At 45.8% G+C, this 24,679-nt stretch overlaps 1 protein-coding gene across 1 annotated transcript in view; it reads right to left on the minus strand.

Moving 5' to 3' along the window:
* The window catches only part of LOC311238235 (integrin beta-3-like), a 97,942-nt gene that overhangs the window by 12,240 nt on the left and 61,023 nt on the right, over positions 1-24,679 (minus strand). The window contains exons 11-14 of the mRNA XM_084326258.1: positions 20,142-20,364; positions 13,074-13,174; positions 10,634-10,750; positions 2,077-2,243 (exon numbers count right to left, since the gene is read on the minus strand). Of these exons, the coding sequence (XP_084182384.1) occupies positions 2,077-2,243; positions 10,634-10,750; positions 13,074-13,174; positions 20,142-20,364 (608 nt within the window). The remainder of the gene's footprint in view (positions 1-2,076; positions 2,244-10,633; positions 10,751-13,073; positions 13,175-20,141; positions 20,365-24,679) is intronic.

The raw sequence follows: 24,679 nt of genomic DNA on the forward strand, positions 1-24,679 counted from the left end.
TCTCAACAGTAACTCAGGGTTCAGAATGGACTGTGTCTTACTGCAAAAAGTAAGTGTGTGTGTTTGTGTGTGAAAGAGAAAGACAGTGTCAATGTTCTAGTGTGTATGTGCGTGCATGTGTGTGTGTTTTTGCAAGTGTAAAGAATTCTATATTAAAACAGTGCGTGTGTGTGTGTGTGTGTGTGTGTGTGTGTGTGTGTGCGTGTGTGTGTGTGTGTGTATGTGTGTGCGTGTGTGTGCGTGTGTGTGCGTGTGTGTGTGTGTGTGTGTGTGTGTGTGTGTGTGTGTGTGTGTGTGTGTGTGTGTGTGTGTGTGTGTGTGAGGCCACATACTGCAGTATAAGCTGCCAGTAAAAGCTAATTAGAGTCAGCTAGTTTGAGGAGCAGGGCCTCCCTGGAGGGCGGTGCCTGTTGTTCTGTTAGAATCAACACCAAGCCACAACAAATAACTAGACATGTGGTTTATCCCTGAACGCCCCGGTCCTGCGTCCCTAATTCAAGCGAGCGGGAGTCGTTTATGTTTTTAGTTTTGTGAGAATAGTGCCACCATGAGGCCAGATGACTCAGGTTAGGGTTAGGGTTACGTACTGAACGTCTGGCCTGGTGGTGGTGCTAGAGGTCATAGAGAGAGAGAGAGAGAGAGAGAGAGAGAGAGAGAGAGAGAGAGAGAGAGAGAGAGAGAGAGAGAGAGAGAGAGAGAGAGAGAGAGAGAGAGAGAGAGAGAGAGAGAGAGAGAGAGAGAGAGAGAGAGAGAGAGAGAGAGAGAGAGAGAGAGAGAGAGAGAGAGAGAGAGCACTACTCTCTGTAGAGCCTTCCTGTCCTGGGCAGTGCAATTGCCAAACCAGCCAGTCATATTCCCAGTCAGGATGCTCTCCACCGCCGCCGGAATAGAAGGACTAGAGTATCTTCCCTGATACTCTGTACTTCCTTAATGGTCTCAGGTGATAGAGGCACTGTCTCAGATGATAGAGGCAGCGACTCCTTCATCTTTTTTAGCACATCTGTGTGTAGACCATGTCAGGTTCTCCGCAATGCGGATTCCCAGGTACCTGAAACTGCTCACCCTGTCCACGATATTCCCATTTATCCACAATGCCGTGTGTGTCCCCTGCTGTATTCTCCTAAAATCCATGATCAGCTCCTTGGTTTTACCAATGTTCAGGAGTAGGCTGTTATCCCGGCACCAGAGTGCCAGGACATCAACCTCCTCCCGGTAGGCCTTCTCATTGTTGTTTGAGATCAGGCCCACCACCACTGTGTCGTCCGCAAACTTCCCTATGGAGTTGGAGCTGAACCTGGCCACACAGTCATGTGTGTACAGTGAATACAGCAGGGGGCTGAGGACACAGCCCTGGGGGGACCCGACGCTCAGGGTGATGGAGTTGGAGGTGTGTCCGCCCACCCTGACCACCTGGGGCCTGTCTGTCAAAAAGTCCAGGATCCATAGGCACTCAGGGTGGAGCTCAGACCCAGATCTATCAGCTTGTCAGCCAGTCTGGTGGGGACTATGGTGTTGAAAGCTGAACTATAGTCAATGAACAGCAATCTCACATAGCCCCCCTTCTGACTGTCAAGGTGAGAAAGGGTGTTGTGCAGCACCTGGGAGACTGCGTCGTCAGTGGACTTGTTTGTCCTGTATGCGAATTGTAATGGGTCCATGGTACTAGGGAGGAAGGCACAGATGTAATCCTTGACCAACCTCTCAAAGCATTTCATGACCACAGAGGTGAGTGCCACTGGTCTGTAATCATTTAGGCGTGCTGGGGAGGTGTTTTTTGGTACAGGGATTATAGTGGACACCTTGAAGCAGGCAGGGACCACGGACGTGGCCAGGGATAGGTTGAATATAGTGGTGTGAACACTGGGGCTAGCTGGGGCTAGCTGGTTGGCACAGGACCTAAGTATCCGCCCTGTAGACAGATAGATAGATAGATAGATAGATAGATAGATAGATAGATAGATAGATAGATAGATAGATAGATAGATAGATAGATAGATAGATAGATAGATAGATAGATAGATAGATAGATAGATAGATAGATAGATAGATAGATAGATAGATAGATAGATAACTTACCGTGTCCCACTTGGCTCTTGCTCGCTCCTCCTCAAACTTGGCAAACTCGCGGCGGTCGTGGATCGTGACCAGCAGCTTCCAGATCAGCAGTGCCGCCAGGCCCAGGAACAAGATGGCTCCCGCCACCGACAACAACACCACCAGGATGTCAGGGCCCTTGGGGCAGTCTGTAGGGGAGGGGGATGGGTGGGGAAGGGAATGTTTGAAAGAGAGCGAGCAGATGAGAAAATGTCAAATAACCAGTAATATTGTGTCACTTCTTCCACTCACATGGATGTACTACTAGCCCTAACCCTCCAACCCCCACCCTCTACATTTACATAGTAATTTAGCTGAACGCTTTTATCCAAAGCGACTTGCAAGTTCTGTACAACAGGTACAACTCTGAGTGTCAGTAAGAGTGTTCATCTAACAGTGTTGAACTTGAGTGCTACAGACTTGAGTGCCTAGTAGTATAGACATATTAGCATGTTATGTAGTAGTACAGGTATAGTAGCATAGTAGTAGGGTACATAATAGTAAAAGACTATTCAGATATTGATTGAAGATGTCTGTTTTTAGTCAACGGTGTAAAATTGGTTGCATTTCAGTTGTCGTGACTGTGGTGGGAAGCAGTGTTAATCAACGAGTTTAGTTCAGTCATCATTTGACTACATATGGTCGTCAACAAAGCTTTTTCCCCTGATGACAACGAGACGTCACGTTAACACATTGAGCGCCACGCCCCTTCCGGGAAATTAGGCCTAGTATGCCAACGCTTTAATCAATGGGAGGACGGGGATATTTGCGAGTGCTTAAAATATATCTTAAATTGGCGGCCGGGTAGCACAGCGGACTAAGCGTCTGTCTACCACCGCATAGACACTGGTATCGAATCCGGCTGTCAGCGGTGCCTCCGGCTTGGCCGGTCGTCATACTGGCACAATTGGCAGTGTCAGCGGGAGGGAAGCCGGTGGGTGGTAACCTGGTCATTGTAAACAGCGACTCCTACAGGTCGGTCAGGGCGCCTGCACAGCGAGGGAGGGAAATGGTGAAGGTAGTGTGACCTCCCACGTGTTACACTTCACCAATGAGAGTCCTCTCTGCCAGGTGAAAGGAGGCTGCTGGCTGTCTCCTATGTATCGGAGGAAGCATGTGATAGACTTCAGGGCTCCCTAGACCGACCATTGGGGGGCACATGTGCGCAACGACCAGGTAGGGGAGGGGGGAATTGGCATAACGACTAAATTGGGATGGGAGAAAATACAGAAAAATAGGAGGAGAAAAAGTGGATCAAAAAATATATCTTAAATTATGGCTATGGGTCTAATACACCCGTCGCTTATCAATGACTTGCTTGCAGTCAACATGTACGAAACGGATTGTTTTTTCATCTGTACATTTCCGTTTTATACCGTTTTGAATACGAGTATAGTTTTGGTGATTTCTAGTAATTCCAGAGAAAGACGCGATAATAGCCCTTTAGTGGAATACACAAAATACGTTGTAATTTTTTGGCTGATTTATGAATAGTTTTCAAATAAACGTTAGATTATCGATAGTATATGTGTCCTTATGCACGATACAGAAGCGGGCTGAAAATCGTTTATCCGTGCCTTGCTCAGCGCCAACGGCACGCACACACACACACACACACACGCTCCGATGGAGGTGAAAGGAACATCTGATTAACCCAAGACTAGTAACATAGATTCCTTACCTCACATCTGATGTTCTGCAAAAAGATTAATCCAATTCCTGATCGCCATTCCAAATTTTGATCGCGTTTATTGATCCAACATTATATATCCAAAACACATAATCCACGCTGCTCTGAGTGTCCCCAGTCCATCTGTTATAACGGTACTGCATGCCCAAAAAGGAAAACCTGGACCGGAGTTTTTTTTTATGCACATCCCCAGCCAATCCAATCCAATGATGTGCAATACCATCCGAGAGACGATAGGCGGCGGTATTTGCCCTTTTGCGAGCTCAGACCCATTCCCAACGATAACATCAGGTTGGATGGATGAAAATGAATGGATATCGCTAATAAAATAAATAACGATTAAAACCTGACTATACTCTAATATTTTTTTTACTTAAGATGACTTTTTAACACAATCTACCAGCCTTCCATAAATTCTGTGCCTGAAGCTGTGATATCTTTAGATGCAGAAAAGGCCTTTGACAGTGTCAAGTGGAGGTATCTTTTTTACACCTTGGATAAATTTGGCTTTGGTAAGAACTTTACCTCGCTATTGTATTCCTCTCCCCTAGCTTCAGTGAGGACGAATAATACCCATTCTGAATATTTCCCTCTCCACCGTTCCACCAGGCAGGGTTGCCCCTTGAGCCCTCTCTTATTCGCCTTAGCCATTGAGCCCCTCTCTATCGCACTTCGTTGTGACCCCTGCATGAGAGGTATTTTCAGAAATCAGGTAGAACAGAGAGCTTCTCTTTATGCAGATTACCTTCTTCTTTATGTCTCCAATTTTTCTGTCTGTCCCTGCAGCTGTATCCTTAGCTCATTTGGTGCTATATCCGGTTAGAAACTAAATGTAAGTAAAAGCTAATTGTTTTCCTCCCTCAAATATATATATTTTTTTAAATGTACACTATTATTTTATTTTATTACTATTACTGCATGCACATAGAAGAAAAGGGTATGTATCTTAACACTCCAACATTTTGGGAACCCTGGAGTTAGACAAGAAGATGCATGGAAGACGTTTGGAACTAGGCTAATGGAGGAACCTACTTCCAGTGACTGACGCTAAGCTAGGCTAATGGTGTGCGTCTTCCTACTCCTATTGTATGCACAAAGAAGAAAAAAGGTATGTATCTTTTTGTCTAACTCCAGGGTAGATGGCAAATAAGCTAATTTCCCAAAATGTTGGAGTTTTCCTTTAAAGCACCCAGAGTGTGAACTGAACTTGGGAAGTCCTTTAGCTTCTCTGCTCCTGACACCTGGAAGATCATGCAACAAACTCTAAGGCTCAATACTTTGGTCTCATTTGGTCAGTTTAGATCCTTGATCACCAACCATTCCACGATAATCTGCAATTGTTTTAATTGATTGCACATATTTTGTATTATGGGGGACCCTGATGTAAACAAGACAAACGTATTTCTCTGGTCTGCATCCCCTTAACAATTGTGTGTATTGAGCCATACTGTATTTTACCCATTCTGCAATCTGTTAAATAAAGTTTTCATTCATTCATTCATTCATTCATTCATTCATTCATTCATTCATTCATTCATTCATTCATTCATTCATTCATTCATTCATGATTGCACTTATTGTATATTGTTGTATATAGTTTACTTCAACTCGAATGATTTTTCGAGTTGGAGTAAAGATTGATTGAATGCATGAATTAATCTGTGTGTGTACGGAACATATCACCATCTAGTGCAGCAATGTACAAACATGCCAGAGTGAAACCAGAGTGGTTTGGCCTTACCAACAATGTTTTTGCTAACATACCAAATACACCGGACGTTGTTTTTGTTGACACCAGCCACAGGGAGGTGCTGGTCATAGAAGTAGGCTGTACCTTTGATCTGTACATGGACCAGGCCTTCCGGGACAAGTATATCAAATACCAACCACTGCTCAGTGTGATGGCTGACCTTGGGTATAGGTGTAGATATAGTGTACTTGTGTTAGGAAGTCTTGGCCATGTACACAAATGTACCATGACCGGTCTGAGAATTGCTGCAATGTCTAAAAGAAAAGCCAAACAAATTGCCAAATATTGCTCTGTCTCAGCTATTATTGGCAGCTTAGCCACGTGGAGAAGGAGGTGCTATGTGTACCTTTAAGTGTTCAGTGCTGCTTGGCCCCGATACATTTGATTTCCTGTTTATGTAATATAATTTGTGGAACCAAATAAAGTATTAAAATGTGTGTGTGTGTGTGTGTGTGTGTGTGTGTGTGTGTGTGTGCGTGTGTGTGTGTGTGTGTGTGTGTGTGTGTGTGTGTGTGTGTGTGTGTGTGTGTGTGTGTGTTCCTGCTCTGACGGTACATAGAGCGTTGCTAGCTGGCGGCAGGAGGGGATCAGGTTTTACAGCCAGACATCAAAGCTTCTCTCCTCTCCTCCTTCACTTCCTCTCCTCCTCCATTCTTCTCATTCTGCACCTCCCTGACGGCCTCCATTTCCTGTCCTCCTTCAAAGCAGCCGTTTGATCCTGGCAGCAGCGTAACCTGCCGCCTTCATAACCCATCACTCTGAGGGAGGGCTGGTTCTGACTGGAACCTTATTAATACATCAGATTTATATAGAGCTTTTCAAAATGCTCAAATGCTCTTATAGTGGAGCGGCATAGCTCAACATATCAAACCAATTGTTAATTTTGTGATAAAAGCACCAAATTTGGCAGATGTGTTGATACTAGATATATTGGGAACAAAAATGGATATTGGGGCGTTACAAACTAGTAGGGCTGTCCCCGACTAAGGATTTGGATGGTCGACTATGATTGGCCAAAATGTGCAGTTATTCGACTATTGGTCGACAAAAAAAAAATATATATATAATATTTGTAAAAAAAATATATATATAATTTTTTTTTACATTTTTTATCATTCCATTTTGGCTGTGGGGGGTGCTTAATGTCCGAAGGAGTCGACTGAAGGCTTCTTGTCTTCTGCAAAAGCATGCAATTGGTCCACTGATGGATACATCTTGATATTTGTCTAGTCTAGTGTGTTCATTAGATGGGTGAAATCCTCTTTCAGTGCCTCTGTGCCTGTTTTCGTAGGCAGTTAGCCTCTGGTATGCGTGCCATTAGCGTTAGCCACGCTTCTAGGCCTCTTTTCTTTTGGAAAGAATGATAAAAAAAATATTTTTGAATTTTTTATTATTATATTCGACTAAGAGGTTGGCCAGTAGACTACGGCTCCTTTCGACCAATTAGTCGACTAATCGACTAATAGGGGTCAGCCCTACAAACTAGCACCCTGGTGGCCGTGGCAGAAATTTTTCAAAATAGCCACCAGCGCTTGGTCAAACCTTCATGCAATAACGGATATAATCTAGATCCCACTAACCCTGAGAACCAAATAAAATACTCACTCACCATTCTAAGAACATTAGAAAAATATATATAAAGACGGCATTTCAATATTATAGCATACTAAAGTGCAAATGTTATTTAAGTACGTACAGTGTATGATTTTTTATTTTTTATTTAATCTTTTATTTATATTATAAAAAAAATAATTGCCACATAGTGGCGCTGGCGCATTCTCACAGTGGCGCTGTGCCCCGGCCTATACCATTGTTTAGGGACACCCCTGCCTTGTTGCTGCTATTTCCAGCTGGACACATGAGTGCTATATCTATATATATATATAGAAAAGATGTCTGCTCACTCGTCAATGTAATGGAAGAACTGGGCAAGGGGAACCCATTCTAAGAGGTGAGTGAAGACCTGCTTGTCCTTTACAGCAAAGAGATTGCAGATCCATCGGCAGTGGAGACTGTTAAGAACGCATAGAAGATTGGCCAACAACAGTTCCAAGCATTCACAAAGGAATGTCTTCGTCTCTCTCCTACTGTACATAGCTCATTATCACTCTCTCCTACTGTACATAGCTCCTTATTTATCCTACTGTACATATAGCTCCTTATCTCTCTCTTCCCCCCCCCCACCCCCCCCTCCTCTCTCTCTCTCTCTCTCTCGTCTCTCTCTCTCTCTCTCACTCTCTCTCTCTCTCTCTCTCTCTCTCTCTCGTCTCTCTCTCTCCTCTCTCTCTTCTCTCTCCTCTGGGTAGGAGGATTGCTTGGCGTCAGCTAGTTTCTCCAGAAGCTCCAGGGAAGCTGTTTAACAACCTGTTTTTACAACCTGGTCCTTCTTTGTGTTCAAGGGATGTTTGGAGCACTTCTGCTACCTGGTCACGCCTACCATTACACGCACATGCACACGCACACGCACACGCACACACACACACACACACGCACACACACACACACACCACACACACACACACACACACACACACACAAACATCACTTCTGCTACCTTGTCACCCTTACATTACACACACACACAGACACACACACACACACACACAGACACACACACACACAGCACACACACACACACGCACACACACACACAAACATCACTTCTGCTACCCTTGTCACCCTTACATTACACACACACACACACACATACACACAAGTACATGCACGCGTCCATTAGAAACAGACCTGGGGACAGACTTGCTCTGCAAGCTCCAGAGCCCCTTAATGGTTCTCTCACCGCCCTGCGCTCTTCTCGGTGAGGCTGCTTAATGAGGAGGGGAGGAGGCGCAGGGGAGGAGAGGGGAGTGGAGGAGGGGGAGGAGGTGCAGGAGAGGGGAGGAGGTGTAGGGGAGGAGGTGCAGGGGAGGAGGCGCAGGAGAGGGGAGGAGGTGCAGGAGAGGGGAGGAGGTGCAGGAAGAGGGGAGAGGCACAGGGGAGGGGAGGAGGCGCATGGGAGGGGAGGAGGTGCAGGGGAGGGGAGGAGGTGCAGGGGAGGTGCAGGAGGTGCAGGGGAGGGGAGGAGGTGCAGGGGAAGGGAGGAGGTGCAGGGGAAGGGAGGAGGTGCAGGAGAGGGGAGGAGGTGCAGGGGAGGTGCAGGAGGTGCAGGGGAGGGGAGGAGGTGCAGGGGGAGGGGAGGAGGTGCAGGAGAGGGGAGGAGGCGCAGGGGAGGGGAGGAGGTGCAGGAGAGGGGAGGAGGCGCAGGGGAGGGGAGGAGGCGCATGGGAGGGGAGGAGGTGCAGGAGAGGGGGAGGAGGGGGAGGGGAGGAGGCGCATGGGGAGGGGAGGAGGGCAGGGGAGGGGAGGAGGTGCAGGGGAGGGGAGGAGGTGCAGGAGAGGGGAGGAGGTGCAGGGGAGGGGAGGAGGTGCAGGAGAGGGGAGGAGGGGGAGGGGAGGAGGCGCATGGGAGGGGAGGAGGCGCATGGGAGGGGAGGAGGTGCAGGAGAGGGGAGGAAGGGGGAGGGGAGGAGGCGCATGGGAGGGGAGGAGGTGCAGGGGAGGGGAGGAGGCGCATGGGAGGGGAGGAGGTGCAGGAGAGGGGAGGAGGTGCAGGGGAGGGGAGGAGGTGCAGGGGAGGGGAGGAGGTGCAGGAGAGGGGAGGAGAGGAGGTGCAGGGGAGGCCTGTTACTGTTCCGCAACTGTAGCTACTTCCGGGGTAGGCCTGATTGGCCCCGACAGGCACGTGACAGGCGCGGCCACGCCCCGCGGCAGCCTCAGGACGCGCAACGAGAAAGTACATAATAGTTCTACTTTGACGTTTTAATGTTGGACCAAAGCAGCGCATGTAATTAGAATACAGGCAAATAAAAGTCATTTAGTTTAAAGTACAATCTTGGCTGTCTTTTTCTCTCAACGCTTCAATGCGTAGATCTTGCCTTCAACAATGTATGCCTTTCAAATGTTAAATGATAAATGATTGCATGACTGCCGACTGCGGCGCGATTATTATGACTGATGACTGCCGTCGCGACGCTGTACATATGTCTCTATACTATTTCATAAATGATAAATGATTGCATGACTGCCGACTGCGGCGCGATTATTATGACTGGCCTTTCAAATGTTAAATGATAAATGATTGCATGACTGCGGCGCGATTATTATGACTGATGACTACTGCGATGTGAAAGGCGCCGCAAACTCCTGTTCCTGCCTCTTCCTGGGCGGCGTTGAAGGCGGAAAGCCTGTGAACTCGTTGCGTGTCCTGAGGCTGCCGCGGGGCGTGGCCGCGCCTGTCACGTGCCTGTCGGGGCCAATCAGGCCTACCCCGGAAGTAGCTACAGTTGCGGAGGTCCACGGGAGGGGAGGAGGTGCAGGGGAGGGGAGGAGGTGCAGGAGAGGGGAGGAGGTGCAGGAGGTGCAGGAGAGGGGAGGAGGTGCAGGAGAGGGGAGGAGGTGCAGGAGAGGGGAGGAGGTGCAGGAGGTGCAGGAGAGGGGAGGAGGTGCAGGAGAGGGGAGGAGGTGCAGGAGGTGCAGGAGAGGGGAGGAGGTGCAGGAGGTGCAGGAGAGGGGAGGAGGTGCAGGAGGTGCAGGGGAGGGGAGGAGGTGCAGGAGAGGGGAGGAGGTGCAGGGGAGGGGAGGAGGTGCAGGGGAGGGGAGGAGGTGCAGGAGGTGCAGGAGAGGGGAGGAGGTGCAGGAGGTGCAGGAGAGGGGAGGAGGTGCAGGAGGTGCAGGAGGTGCAGGAGGTGCAGGAGAGGGGAGGAGGTGCAGGAGGTGCAGGAGAGGGGAGGAGGTGCAGGAGAGGGGAGGAGGTGCAGGAGGTGCAGGGGAGGGGAGGAGGTGCAGGAGAGGGGAGGAGGTGCAGGGGAGGGGAGGAGGTGCAGGGGAGAGGAGGAAGTGCAGGAGAGGGGAGTAGGTGCAGGAGAGGGGAGGAGGTGCAGGGGAGGGGAGGAGGTGCAGGGGAGAGGAGGAAGTGCAGGAGAGGGGAGGAGGTGCAGGAGAGGGGAGTACACTTTCTGTATGTACACTCGACGTGACTGTAAATGAGGGAAGCCTCAGTTTCCTTTCGAGTTTAAATAAAGATTAGATGAAATCTCTCTCACCAGGCTCTTGGACCACGAACAGGATGGACTTGCCGCTGGCGTCTTCGTAGTACTGGAAGCGCTCCACACAGTCGTCCTCGTCCTTGTAGGTGCAGTTCACTGCTGCGTCATGGAATTCTGGATGGAAGGTTGTGAGCAAATCAAATTTTTTCAGATGTTATCGTTGGGAGAATAAGTTAAAGGGATAGTTCAGATTTGATTTAATCCACAACATGCAGATAAAGGTTTTAACCGTCCACAGGAAACATTTGTGCACTTTGCCCTCGTCTGTCGGCTTCAGCTGTGTTTTTCCTGATCAACCAATACATTGTTGGAAAGTTACATTAGCTGCCGGAACACAGTGTGAGAAGAGCATTTATGCAGGTGAACACCAGGAAAGCGGCTGGCCCAGATGGTATAACAGGACGCATACTTAAGTCCTGTGCCAACCAGCTAGCCCCTGTGTTCACCGCCATATTTAATCAATCCCTGGCAGAGTCAGTGGTCCCTGTCTGCTTCAAGATGTCTACCATCATTCCTGTACCGAAGAAACCCTCCCCAACATGTCTCAATGACTACAGACCGGTGGCACTCACCTCGGTGGTCATGAAATGTTTCGAGAGGCTGGTCAAGGATCACATTTGTGCCTCCCTCCCCAGTGATATGTACCCTATGCAATTTGCATACAGGACAAACAGGTCCACTGACGACGCGGTCTCCCAGGTACTGCACAGCACCCTCTCTCACCTTGACCGCCAGAAGGGGGGCTATGTGAGACTGTTGTTCATTGACTACAGCTCAGCGTTCAACACCATAGTCCCCACCAGACTGGTGGACAAGCTGATCGAGCTGGGTCTGAGCTCCGCTCTGAGCGCCTGGGTACTGGACTTTCTGAGTGAAAGACCCCAGGCAGTCAGGGTGGGGGGTCAGACCTCCAACACCATCACCCTGAGCATCGGGTCCCCCCAGGGCTGTGTTCTGAGCCCCCTGATGTACTCACTCTACACACACGATTGTGTGGCCAAGTTCAGCTCCAACTCCATAGTGAAGTTTGCAGACGACACGGTGGTGGTGGGGCTGATCTCGGACAACGACGAGAAGGCCTACCGGGAGGAGGTTGAGGTACTGGAACGCTGGTGCCAGGACAACAGCCTGCTCCTGAACATTGGTAAAACCAAGGAGCTGATCGTGGATTATCGGAGAGGACAGCAGGAGACACACACACCACTGAGGATAAACGGGGCTACCGTGGACAGGGTGAGCAGCTTTAAGTACCTGGGGGTCCACATCTCAGAGGATCTGACATGGTCAACACACATAGACACAGTCGTAAAAAAGGCGAAGCAGCGCCTCTACCACCTGAGACAGTTAAGGAAGTTCAGAGTATCTGGGAAGATACTCCAGTCCTTCTACTCTGGAGCTGTAGAGAGCATCTTGACTGGAAACATCACTGCCTGGTATGGAAACAGCACGGCACAGGACAAGAAGGCCCTACAGAGAGTGGTGCGCTCAGCCGAGTGTACCACGGGTATTGCACTACCTACCCTGCAGGTTCTATACAACAAGAGGTGCAAATCCAGAGCCTGCAGAATAATGAAAGACCCTCACCACCCCAACAACAGCCTGTTCCAGCTGCTGAGGTCAGGCAGACGCCTGCGAACCCCAGCTACTAGGACAGAGAGGCTTCGGCTCAGCTTCTTCCCCCAGGCCATCAGAGCCTTGAACACTGAACACTGAGTGCCACAGAACACTGAACTCTCCACACACAAGCACACATGAGCACACACACGACACGCACGCTGTACATGCTCGCACACTAGCAGCCACTTTAACATGAGCAAGCACACACTCATGCTGCACACGCCCACACTTATGGCCACAAAGGAAAGGTCACTTTAAAAATAGTATAGCAACAGTAACAGTGTATTGCACTACCAAAGGACCTAGCATGTCCTCCATGCTCTGTAAATAACTTATGTACAAATACCGAGATGCCCCACTATGGTACCTGTTTATTGCACAATGTTGTTTTATTGGATTCTATTATATGTTGTACTACTGTATTGCACATCGTTGCGGGCAAGACCACCCGCATTTCATTGTATACTTGTATGCCGTGACAAATAAAACTCTTGACTTGACTTGTTTGATCAAACCTCTGTAACTCTATTACATTAGCACTCAGAATACATTAGTTCAGAATGTTTCCTTTCAAAAGAGACCAGACTCAAGCATGTGCTATAAGTTGGTTCAAGAATAAATCACAAATAACTTTGGGTATGCAATTGTCAAGCATGTTATGCAAAACTAGCCCCATTTTTGCCTGATGGATAAGAGGTTAAATGATTACTCTACATATTTAATCTATAGCACCTTTAACGGAAAATAAAATCCAAACTCTGAGCCATCTCTTCAAGGCAGCCGTTCCGGGGATAGTTTGCTGGGTGGATGCGTGTCTCACCTAAGTCCTCCACCAGTTCGATCTCGTCACGACAGATGCGAGAGCAGGTGTTGTCCTCCGCCAGCTTGCCCCTCTTGAAGTGTTTACACTCCACACACTCCCTGCAGGAGGGAAGCAGCAACATCACATTCCTGAAGACCTGGGCCCTCATTTATCAACAATTCTTAGAAAGTGTTCTATCTTTGTTCTTAAGCACATAATTTAGAATGTGTGTACGCAAAAAAAAACGGGATTTATCACACGTGCGTACACAGGTCGTACGCACACCTGTCTTGATAAATATCACTTTGATCCTACGCTGCAGCTTGTGCACATTTGCATATAGCACCGCCCGTAATTAACCATATACGGTAATGGAACACCCCCATGAAATGTGGAAAAGTGGACTAAGCCGAGGGAAGCGTGTTATGGAGGAATACGCAGGCTGACAGACATGTACACGAACGGTGATGTCGGATATGATATCTATTAACTTAAAGACCATATTAACTAATAAAGACCGTGCTGGAATATGACTGCCTTTTTCCGTTTTGTTCGATTAATACCCAGGGATTAAAGTTCTCCCCAAATCGCGACGGATTTTCCGTAAATGTTCTACCTGCTGCATATGATTTGTAGATGCATACAATCTATTTTGATGTCGGTATTGGGTAGCCTATATAAACAATAATACGAGAGCATATACAAGAACAATGAATCTCACTGCCATGTATGATGTAGCCTATACGCAATGTGTAGCCTGCCTATATGTGATCAATACAAACTTGCACTTGAATTCCATCATGTCTGTGTGCGGGAGCTCACAAGGCTGTTGTCACAATGTAAATAAGAACGTGCACTGAAAAGTTACAGTATGTAGTTGGTTGATTATTTGTATGACCGTCAGTAAACCCTTGCAAAAAGTATCCGTTTTATTTAATGAATTGAAAACATGCAGCATGCCTTTCCTCCCGGAAGCGACGACATTAAATGAATACATTTTATCAGGCAAATGCCCATCACTGAGTGGAATCCCTTTCTATTCACATAACTGCATTTGTGATGGAGCTTTGACAGCTACATGGGTGGTACAGTAACAGTCTATTGCTCGATCCATCTACAATATCACGATGGACCGTGCCATGTATAGCCTGCCTATGTGATCAATAAAAACGTGAACTTGAATCCCATCATCATATTTATATGTTGTGTGTCTGTCCACTATGTTTATTACTTTGTTATCCCCCCCCCCCTATCTATGTAAAGCGACCTTGCATGGGTCTCTTGAAAGGCGCTATATAAAATGAAGCTATTATTATTATTATTATTATTATTATTATTATTATTATTATTATTATTATTATTATTATTATTATTATTATTATTGTTGTTGTTGTTGTTGTTGTTGTTGTTGTTGTTGTTGTTGTTGTTATTATTATTATTATTATCACATCTGTGCACGGAGCTCACAGAAAAGAAGTCTTTTAGTTGTGTTCGATTGGCTATAATATGATTTGTAGAGGCATATGATACAATCTATTTTGTTGTCGGTATTAGGTAGCCTATATGATATAATAGCAGCCATAGCCTACATTATGCAACAGTAACTTGCGCATAAATAATAGCATGCATGGCACAGCCTTGCGAACCCTGCACAGTAAACTAACTTGATCATTAACACATTAAGGACCGTCCACGAGTTAACTCGTGTTTCGATTCCACCCGTTGTGGACCAGAGCCACGAGTTAACTCGTGGCAAGTTGTTATTGTTTTATTCCATATTAATAAACGGATCAAGATCCCAGATCGACTCTGCAGATTTACCCGCCAGATTTAAATCGGCGACATGCAATACCGGCCAGATCCTCTTAGGGGCGCCATCGCTCCACTGCAGTATAATTGAGGCCGAATGGGATTTTTCTTTTTTTTACTGTCTAGGGGCGTTTCATATGAGCCTGGATCCCAGGCGAACATCCTCCATCTTTGATCACGTTTCGGAACGCAGATTTCAGCCTGGAATAATGGGATTTATGATCAGCCAATGGACATATCGATCTACCAGATGCCGATGAATAATGGGGAAATGCTGCCGGCGATCACATGGGCTGACGGTAGGATACTATTCACCCAAATTACAGCCGGATTGGACATTGTTGTAACACGCAAGCAATCGATCAGTGAATGTGGCTACTTGAACGCACACTGTATTGCTAATCAATAATACTAATCGGCGTCCCCCGCCGCCCCCATTTCATCCATAGATGCTCTGTAATAGTCCGGATGCTAAGCAGTTTGTTTTATTTCATTCGTATATATACAACAGAAATGCTGTTCGATTTAACGTGACTAGCCTCATATCTAGCTTCCCAGAAAAATCAAAAGAGACGAAAACTGCGATAAAGCTTATATTCACGACGCTATAAAATGACAACCAACCGATGGATTTTTATTTTCTTTAAGCCATTATGAAGGCACGGTTTATGCACTCAAGTGACAATGAGAATGGACAGATAGCAATACTATAAAGTATATATATAGCTATCCAAAAGTACATCGGTTTGTTGACAAACCCTGGTCATCTAGAACCATATTACACTGCAAACCGTGGTCGTCAATGTGTTAATCTAGCTGTTGTATCTTTACGCTTATGAAAACATTAAATAATATGTAGGCTATAGGCCGTCGCATTGCATTAATAGCCTATATTCTCAAATGCCATTTAATGGATATCCGACTCCTCGCTATCCTCACGGACGGACGGGACCAGTATACCTTATATCATATCATATTCCTATTCATATTCATGTCATAGTTTACTCTATCAGCCTACCCAGCATGTAATACGTTCTTTGTTAGAACTCAACTCGTTAAGGGGCGGTTAGGTGGCGTAGCGGAGATTGCGTTCGTCACCAACCCCGAAGTTCGAATCCAGCTTACAGCTCCGGGGTTGTCACCAGCTTGGCTGGCCGTTCACACTAATACAATTGGCTGTATTAGAGGGTGTGGGAGAAGCTGGCGGGGTGGGTCCGGGTCGTTGTAAACAGCGACTCCTACAGTTCGGTCGGGGCGCCTGCTAAGCGCGGATAGGACCTGAGTGGGATAGTGTGATCCTTCCACACGCTACGCCCTCTCAGGGAGGATCCGCGCTGCCAGGTGAAAAGAAGCGGTTGATTGGCTGGACGTGTGTCGGAGGAAGCACGTGATAGCCTCCACTCTCCCAGATGATCTGACTGTGGGGGGTAAGTGCGCAGCGACCAGGAAGGGATTGGGAATTGGCATACGACTAACATTGGGATGGGAGAAAATTGGAGGAAAAATGGAGGGGGAAAAAGATTAAAAAAAATAAAAAATAAACTCAACTCGTTATTATTATGCGCATAGATTGCAGAAATACGGGAACGTTTTGATTTATATTAAAAGGCTTTGACATTGTAAAACTATTCTGTAAGCAGAATACAAGTCATATCACCCACACGATATATGCTCTGTATCCAGAGCATGTATGCTTTTCATTCATTTAAGACACATTTATTGCAAGGGTTTTGTAATACACATAAACTCAACAAATAACCTCTGTTCTCGTTGCAATGCGTTTTTTATTCTTTCTTATACAGTAGGAAGTGGGATGGGTGTCGTGTCCATATGACTTGTATTCTGCTTACAGCTTCGAAATTCCACTTGTTTCGTTTAACGTTATGGCAAAGCCTTTTAAATATAATCAAAACGTTCCTGTGTTTCTGCGGTCTGTGCGCAAAATAATAATGAGTTGAGTTACGCGGATCGCAGTCAGTCAGTACACCCCGTATATTCCGATAACGCTATATAAACCATGCTGCATTCATTCGGAGAGAAATACCTATTATTCCAAATGCTATTTATAGGGTTTTGACCATAATCACACTACTGTTGCTATTTTACAATGAACTATAATGAATTACGGTTCATACAGAACACGCCAGTGTTGAAACTAATGCACGGAAGCTTATTTCCGCGCTGTAGTCTTCATATATTCTACCGGTACGCATGCTCCGAGCTGTGCTTAGATATACGCACAAAGTCAAGCACAAGTTCAAATTGATAAGTCCCACTTTGCTTAGAAATTATCGTACGCAGGGGTTACGCACAGGGCCCTATTCCCCGTACCTGGTTCAACTAAGTCGATCAAAAGTCCCATTATCCAGATTCAATTAACCTGATGTTTGAATCCGGGCTTTCCCTGTTCCTCGAACGCTGATTCAGTCTCGTTAATTCGAACCAGACTTGATACTCAGGATAATTGCGCGTGGCCGCCTCACCTGAAAAGACAGCAGGTGTCGATCGCAGAAATCCTGATTTTCTAACGGCATTGATTGATTGATTGATTGAAACGTTTATTAACACTTTAATCGCCGGGAACGCCGTAACTCGTCTTTGCTCGCCATGCTCATTCTGCCGAAGACGCCGTAACTCGTCTTTGATATCAATATTTCAAAAAATCTGTGATCGAAATCATATTTCTCCTCCGGAGACATGAGATGTACTGGTGAGCTCCACTCAACTGTCTAACGGCCATCTGGTGGCCGATCGGCAGATCGGCCAACAGGAAGTGACGCGCCAAACAGGAAGTGCTCATCCATATTTTGTCCGAGCACTCGCGATCGTTAGCCGGACTCCATCTCAACACACTGGATAATCAATCGCTCGCCCTAACTCAATAAACAACGTTATTTGGACGTATATAGTATTATACAACCTGGAAATGGTTCATCTATATCAACATCCCATAATAGAAAACTGTCTACTCCAAGCTGATCGTCCAACGGCGCGAGGAAGATACGGTAAGATCCAGCGTTATTTTCTAACGTGTTCCATATAAACTGCTCTGATGACCATATGACCCACACTAGACGAATGATATAACATTGCCCACGGAATTATAAACGACCCCCCGCCCATCCGGTCAATATCAGATGATACGTAGTAACTTCTAGAAGTACCTCCAGTTGAAATTTTTCATCTGGCACCGATCGCTACCAAACTGTATTTGATCATCAATATAATGCATTTGGGGCTATAAATCAAGTTCTGGAGAAAGCTGCAGAAAACGATAAAAACATACTTATACTTTAGACCATATTTTAGTATGAATATGTGAATGAAAAAGTATAACGTTGCTACACCCTGAACAATGGATATAGGACATTGAATGGGCCATAATAATGTCAATTTAGCAATAGAATTTAAAAAGTTATAGCCCTGCAAAGAAGGGGAACTTCTCCATAGACAAATAGAGCTGGCTAGGGATGGTAAAATTTATTTGGTTATGAATTTAACCATGGCGATCAAAGTGTTAACAGATTGCAGAATGGGTACAATACAGTACGGCTCAATAGCCTCGCCGACAAGTTAAATGCATAATCTATAGGCTAATGTTAAGTCCCTCATTACCCCAATCAATCAGATTATATTTCTTTAAATGTGCCTGCTGGCAGTAGGCTTAATGGAATGAATAATCGAATGAGATCTATTGCTAGCAAAAATAATTAGTTCAACTCTTTCAGATAAGTAGATACAAACAAGCCCAAAGAGTATCTAATTGATATGAATTAATAGATACTTATGAGGATATCTGTACTGTATGTGCTCGGCTTAGGTATCATGTACTTTATATATAAATACATGGTTCGGCGCGACCCCCGAAATAACAGAGAGAATAAGTCAGAGAGGCTTGGAGGGAGGCTATACAGTTTCACTATTAATCAGGTTTTAATCTGTTTTGAATTGATTAACCTTTGGTTTATACCAGTGACACCTCATGTTCATCATCAGATAACGGTGCTTGAACGCATTTTCTCAAATGTATTCATCAAATGTCAACGGCTCATTCAATTTCTCAAATCCGTCAAACAGCGCATCTCATCAGACATTTTAATCCCAGTTACAATATCACAATAACGTGTGAGTGACAGTGATACAATTCAACAATCCACAGATTCAGATTCCTCGTAATTCATAATCCACAGTCCACGCATAAAGACACTTCAATTTATGCTTGAATGAAACACAATCCGGGCGCTCCGTTAAGCAAATACATAAACCGCGGAGAATATGAAACGAATCAGAGCCAAACGCCCGATAGGTTTCATTCAAATTAAAATAACCACAGTGTGTATCGCGACGCGTGAGCGCCGTATCTGTATAAATATGACGTGCATTATTTAGGACAAAGCAAATTTATTATCAGCATTTTAGGTATATTATTTAACTTTTTTTTTTATCCACTTTTTCTCCCATTTTTTCTATTTTTCTCCCATCCCAATTTTCATATCGTCCAATTCAACCCTCCCCTGTCTTTGAACGTTGTTTCATGCCTCCCACAAGCTGGCTGCAATGTGGACTAAGTCATACATAGCACGAGTCCCCTCCGATACTTGAGGTAACAGCAGTCGCATCTTTCCACCTGCGCGGCTCAATCTTTCAGCGTCGGGGTCTGGGCTTTGGAGGGGCCCCGCCCCCGTCGCTTCCTGATTCTACTGCGCAGGCGCACCAACCGACCTGTAGGAGTCGCTGTCCACAACGCCCGATCCCCACCCTTCAGTTTCCCTCCCCCTAATACGGCCAATGTGTATTAGTGTGGACGACCAGCTAAACTGAAAGCAATGTGGAGAGCTGGGCTCGAACAGGGAGGCTTTCCTGTTCGAGCCGAGTCTCCAGTATTCGTGGCGAGCGCCTTGCCCACTGCGCCACGTAGCCGCCCTATATTATTTTACATTTCAAAAGTCCCCTCTAGAAGAACGAAGCACGAAAACATAATTCAGAATGGTATAATGGGATCTAGACTGTGAGAATTATTTCAGGAAGCGAGCTGGCATTTCTTTGCGAGGGTGTGGCCATGCAGGTTATCGAGCTAACTGAACTAAACCCTGCTCTGGAGCAGGTTCAAACGTTCTGATATGTTGCCATAGCGATTTAGACAATCCGACGTCGGGGAACGGAAAGGTCTAGTTTAAGTCAAGCTATGCTGAAAATTATCCGGCTAACTCAGTTAGCCAGGTACAAGGAACAGGGCCCCTGTGTCAGGGCAGGGGGGTGTGGTGTGTGTGTGTTTACTTCTTCATGGTGCAGGCGTCAGGGCAGGTGGGACACTTGTCACATGTGGCACCGTAGGCTCCAGGCTGAGTGCACTCACAGGCTCCACACACACAGACCCCCCTGCCGCTGCACAGCAGACCCAGGCTGGACATGCAGGTGTCAGTCCTCCTGGAACAGTTACAGTTCTCACCCTGCCAGTCTGGAGCACACTGACAGAACCCACAGGAACACACTCCATTACCTGAGGGGGGAGATGAGAGGGGGAGATGAGAGGGGGAGAGAGAGAGGGGGGGAGAGAGAAAGAGAGAGACAGAGGAAGAGAGAGATACAGAGGAGAGAGAGAGGGAGAGAGAGAGAGAGAGAGACAGAGGGTACTTTTTAAGTACTTTGTTTTGTACTGTATCAAAAGCCTTTAAAAAGGCCTTTAAAAGACAATACACAACAATACAAAACATTGAATTTAACATATTCACAATGTTGTTAAACACCAATTCACCACCAATGACATCACAAATTATATTTCCATAACACCATTCCTGAGCAAAAGCCTCCAAATTGCCCATAGCTTTATAAAACCTGAATTCCAGCCAGACTCTAGCCTTCACATTACAGCACCACACTAATAGAGACTCAGGCTCAGCTTCTTCCCCCAGGCCATCAGAACATTGAACACTGATCTCTACACACACAAGCACACATGAACACACACACACCACACATCTGCACTCTCTCACACACAACCACACCACAGGTCACTTTAATCACATGAGAAGAGGTCACTTTAAAGGAAAGGAAAAAGGTAACTTTAAAGGAAAAAATATATATTGAAAAAATATGTATATTGTATAGAAAGTGTACATAGGACTCATTGCCTCTTGTATTTTATCTTTATTTTTATCACCACCTTCATTTCACTATTATGTCTTGATGAATGAACTTCTTGAATCTTGAATACTGCATCCTGGTCCGGTTTATCTTCCACTCTATTTATCCTGTTTACATAGACTGCAAGCATAGCTTCCCGCACCAGAAAGTTAAGAAGTTGCCATTTTTTCTTATTATCTTTTTTTATATCCTGCTCCAAAAATATAACTGATAACAGAAAAGGTTTCACCAAAATGCATGAAAACATTGGTGAGCAGCTCAAATAGCCCTGAAAGCCTGTTACAGTGTAAAAACTGAAAAACATGAAAAACTGTCTCAGTTACCCACAGAAAATACATTTATTCTCCACCACTGGGTTTATGATAGAAACCAAACCGTTCACTGCTACAGCACCATGCAGAACCCTCCACTGAACGTCTGCCATTTTTTTTAAAGGAGGCTTGTATTCTATTCCTCCACACAGGTTGAGTGTCACTACCTGCACACAGCCTGCTCCTCCATACAGTGTCCACTCTGTTATTTAGCCATTTCTTATTGATTCTTTTTACACCGTTTCTGTACCATGATTTCCTGTTCATTTTGTATAGTGTTAAACTTGAATCCTTGATAGAAAGCAGAGGACCAGACATCTCGCCCAGTACAGGGCTCAGATACACATTTGGAAACTCCTCCTGTTTGTCCGGTTTTATTGCTAAGCAATTCCTTGACAGTCAACCTCTGTCTCCAGAGAACCAGCATCCTTGTTGCATAGCGCTGTGACCTCAGGCCCAATAAAGAACACACAGCCTGAGCATCTTTTAACTCGGGTCCTGCTGTGTCCACCAGTTGTCCCAGGCGTACTACTTCTGTAGCACACAGCAGTCCAGTCAGCCCAGGGACCAGACATCTCGCCCAGTACAGGGCTCAGATACACATTTGGAAACTCCTCCTGTTTGTCCGGTTTTATTGCTAAGCAATTCCTTGACAGTCAACCTCTGTCTCCAGAGAACCAGCATCCTTGTTGCATAGCGCTGTGACCTCAGGCCCAATAAAGAACACACAGCCTGAGCATCTTTTAACTCGGGTCCTGCTGTGTCCACCAGTTGTCCCATGCGTACTACTTCTGTAGCACACAGCAGTCCAGTCAGCCCAGGGCCTTATGTCCATTGTTGCACCGTGGACAAGAGGCTCCTCCAGTAACCAGTGCAATGAGTTAATAGGAGCAGTTCTTATACACTTGAAAAGTGTCCATGACTTGAAAATCCCCTGATAAAAAGGAGGAAGTGCATTTAGTCTTAAAGTCATCGGGTCTGTTAAAAACAAAGACACATCAAGACCAAGACTATTAACTTTCCTAAGAATAAAAGAGGCAACTTCTCTCCAAACTAAATCTTTTGGTCCTATCAGATATTGCTGTATGAACTGTAACCTTGTGGACCCCAGGAAGAGTAGCTGTTGCCATTTGTAACAGCTAATGGGGATCCAAATAAACGTAAACTTAAACCTTAAAGTCGCTGTCCTACTTGCTAAGTGAATCAGGCCTTGCCCTCCCTCTTCTCTGGGCAAACACAGAACACTCTGAGGAACCCAGTGCTGACGATCCCAGAAGAAATTGACCATCTTTGCCTGAAACTGCACCAACATAGGAGGCTCTACACTTGCCAACTTATGCCACAAGGTAGAAGCTTACAGGGTTGTTTATTATCAGGACTCTGCCTCTATAGGAAATCTGAGGCAACAGCCATCTATCTCCACTTAAACAGCCTTCCAAACTACTTTCTCCACCACATTATCCCAATTTTTCTGAACAAGGTACACTGCTAAATATCTAAAACCATCCCTTTTCCAGGTCATGCTTTGAGGTAACACAGGTAATCTGCTACGCCAGTTACCAACAGCTAAATCTTCACTCTTCCTCCAATTTATTTTGGCAGTGGACACAGCCCTAAAATGTTCAGCAATTCTCTCCAATACTTACATCATTTAGATTCTTTACAAAAACAACTACATCATCAGCATAAGCAGACAAAACAATGTTCTCTTGGAAACCAGGTATACTGGATTCCAGATAAATGGCATATAACATGCCAGACAGAGCGCAGCCTTGTCCAATGCCCCTCTGTACTTCAAAAGGAGCACATAGAGCACCATTGAACTTTAACACACTCTCAATGTTCTGATACAACACTTTAACTATAGCAATGAGACCATCGCTGAACTCAAAACTCTCCATAACCCTCCAGAGACAATTGTGTTCAACGCGGTCAAATGCTTTCTCCTGATCTATTGAAATAAGACCAGTATTCAAGCCCAACGGATTCAGAGACACCCAAAACATCATGAATTATATATATATGATCTAATATTGACCTGCCAGGTACACAATATGTCTGATCCCGATGCATCCATCTGGTCCATTACTGCTCTCAGACGGTTTGCTAAGGTCTTTGACAGAATCGTATATTTGGTGCATAAAATGTACACAGGCCTCCAGTTCCTGATGTCTTGCAAAGTCCCCTTTTTTGGCAGCAAGGTTATCACTGCTCTGCGACAGGAAAGCGGCAAAGCACCCTCAGCCAGACTTTCATTGAAAACCTTGAGAAGATTATCTTTCACAATGTCCCAAAAAGCTTTGTAAAACTCCACCGTCAAACCGTCAATACCAGGGACCATCCATGCTCTGTAAGGCAGAATAGAGCTCTGATTAATCCAAAGGTCTCTCAAGCAGCACATTAGACTCCTGTGATACCTTAGCCAATCCTTCACAAAAGGTCTGTAGAGGGACATCATTTTACAAAGCAGAATAAAACTGAACAGCCCGTCTCCGGATCTGACTGGCATCAGTGATGTCAGAGTGTGAGTGAATTACTTTATTCTGTCCATTCTTCTTCTCCAGACCGAAGTAGTAACTGGAAGGCACATCCATAGCATTTACATTCATAAAATGGGACCTGAACAAAGCTCCTATTTTGCCACAGTCCCACCACTGCCTAAGAGAAGAAAACTCGTTTTTCCTACTCCTAAACATGTCCCAGTTACAGTGGGTGACAATATTGTCACAAGGAAAGATGAAATTACTAGATTGTTGTACCGGATCTCCTCTCTGGTAAACAAGAATACCCTGAAGACTCTGGTAGGAGCACTCATTCAAGGGTACTACGACTATGCTTGCACCTCATGGTACCAAAGCACCTCAAAGGCGCTAAAAACAAGATTACAAACATCACAAAACAAACTGGGCAGACTACTACTTGACCTTACTCCTAAAACCCACCTCACCCTTGCCCACTTTGACTACCTAGGATGGCTTAGAGTAGACGCACACACACACACACACACACACACACACACACACACACACACACACACACACACACACACACACACACACACACACACACACACACACACACACACACACACACACACACACACACACACACACACACACACACACACACACACACACACACACACACATACATACACACACATACAAACCCACACACCCACAAACGCCTGTGTAAATCAGCAACCCTGGCAGTAAAGTACTGTATGTGTAAAGTACAGTATACTGTAGTTAAATACCAGCCCTTGTAGTAAAGTATGTGTAAAGTACAGTATACTGTAGTCAAATACCAACCCTTGTAGTAAAGTATGTGTCGGTCTGGCTATCACACGTATTTTGACCC

Source organism: Notolepis coatsorum, assembly GCF_963971535.1.
Source record: "Notolepis coatsorum genome assembly, chromosome: 12".
NCBI classification, from domain to species: domain Eukaryota; kingdom Metazoa; phylum Chordata; class Actinopteri; order Aulopiformes; family Paralepididae; genus Notolepis; species Notolepis coatsorum.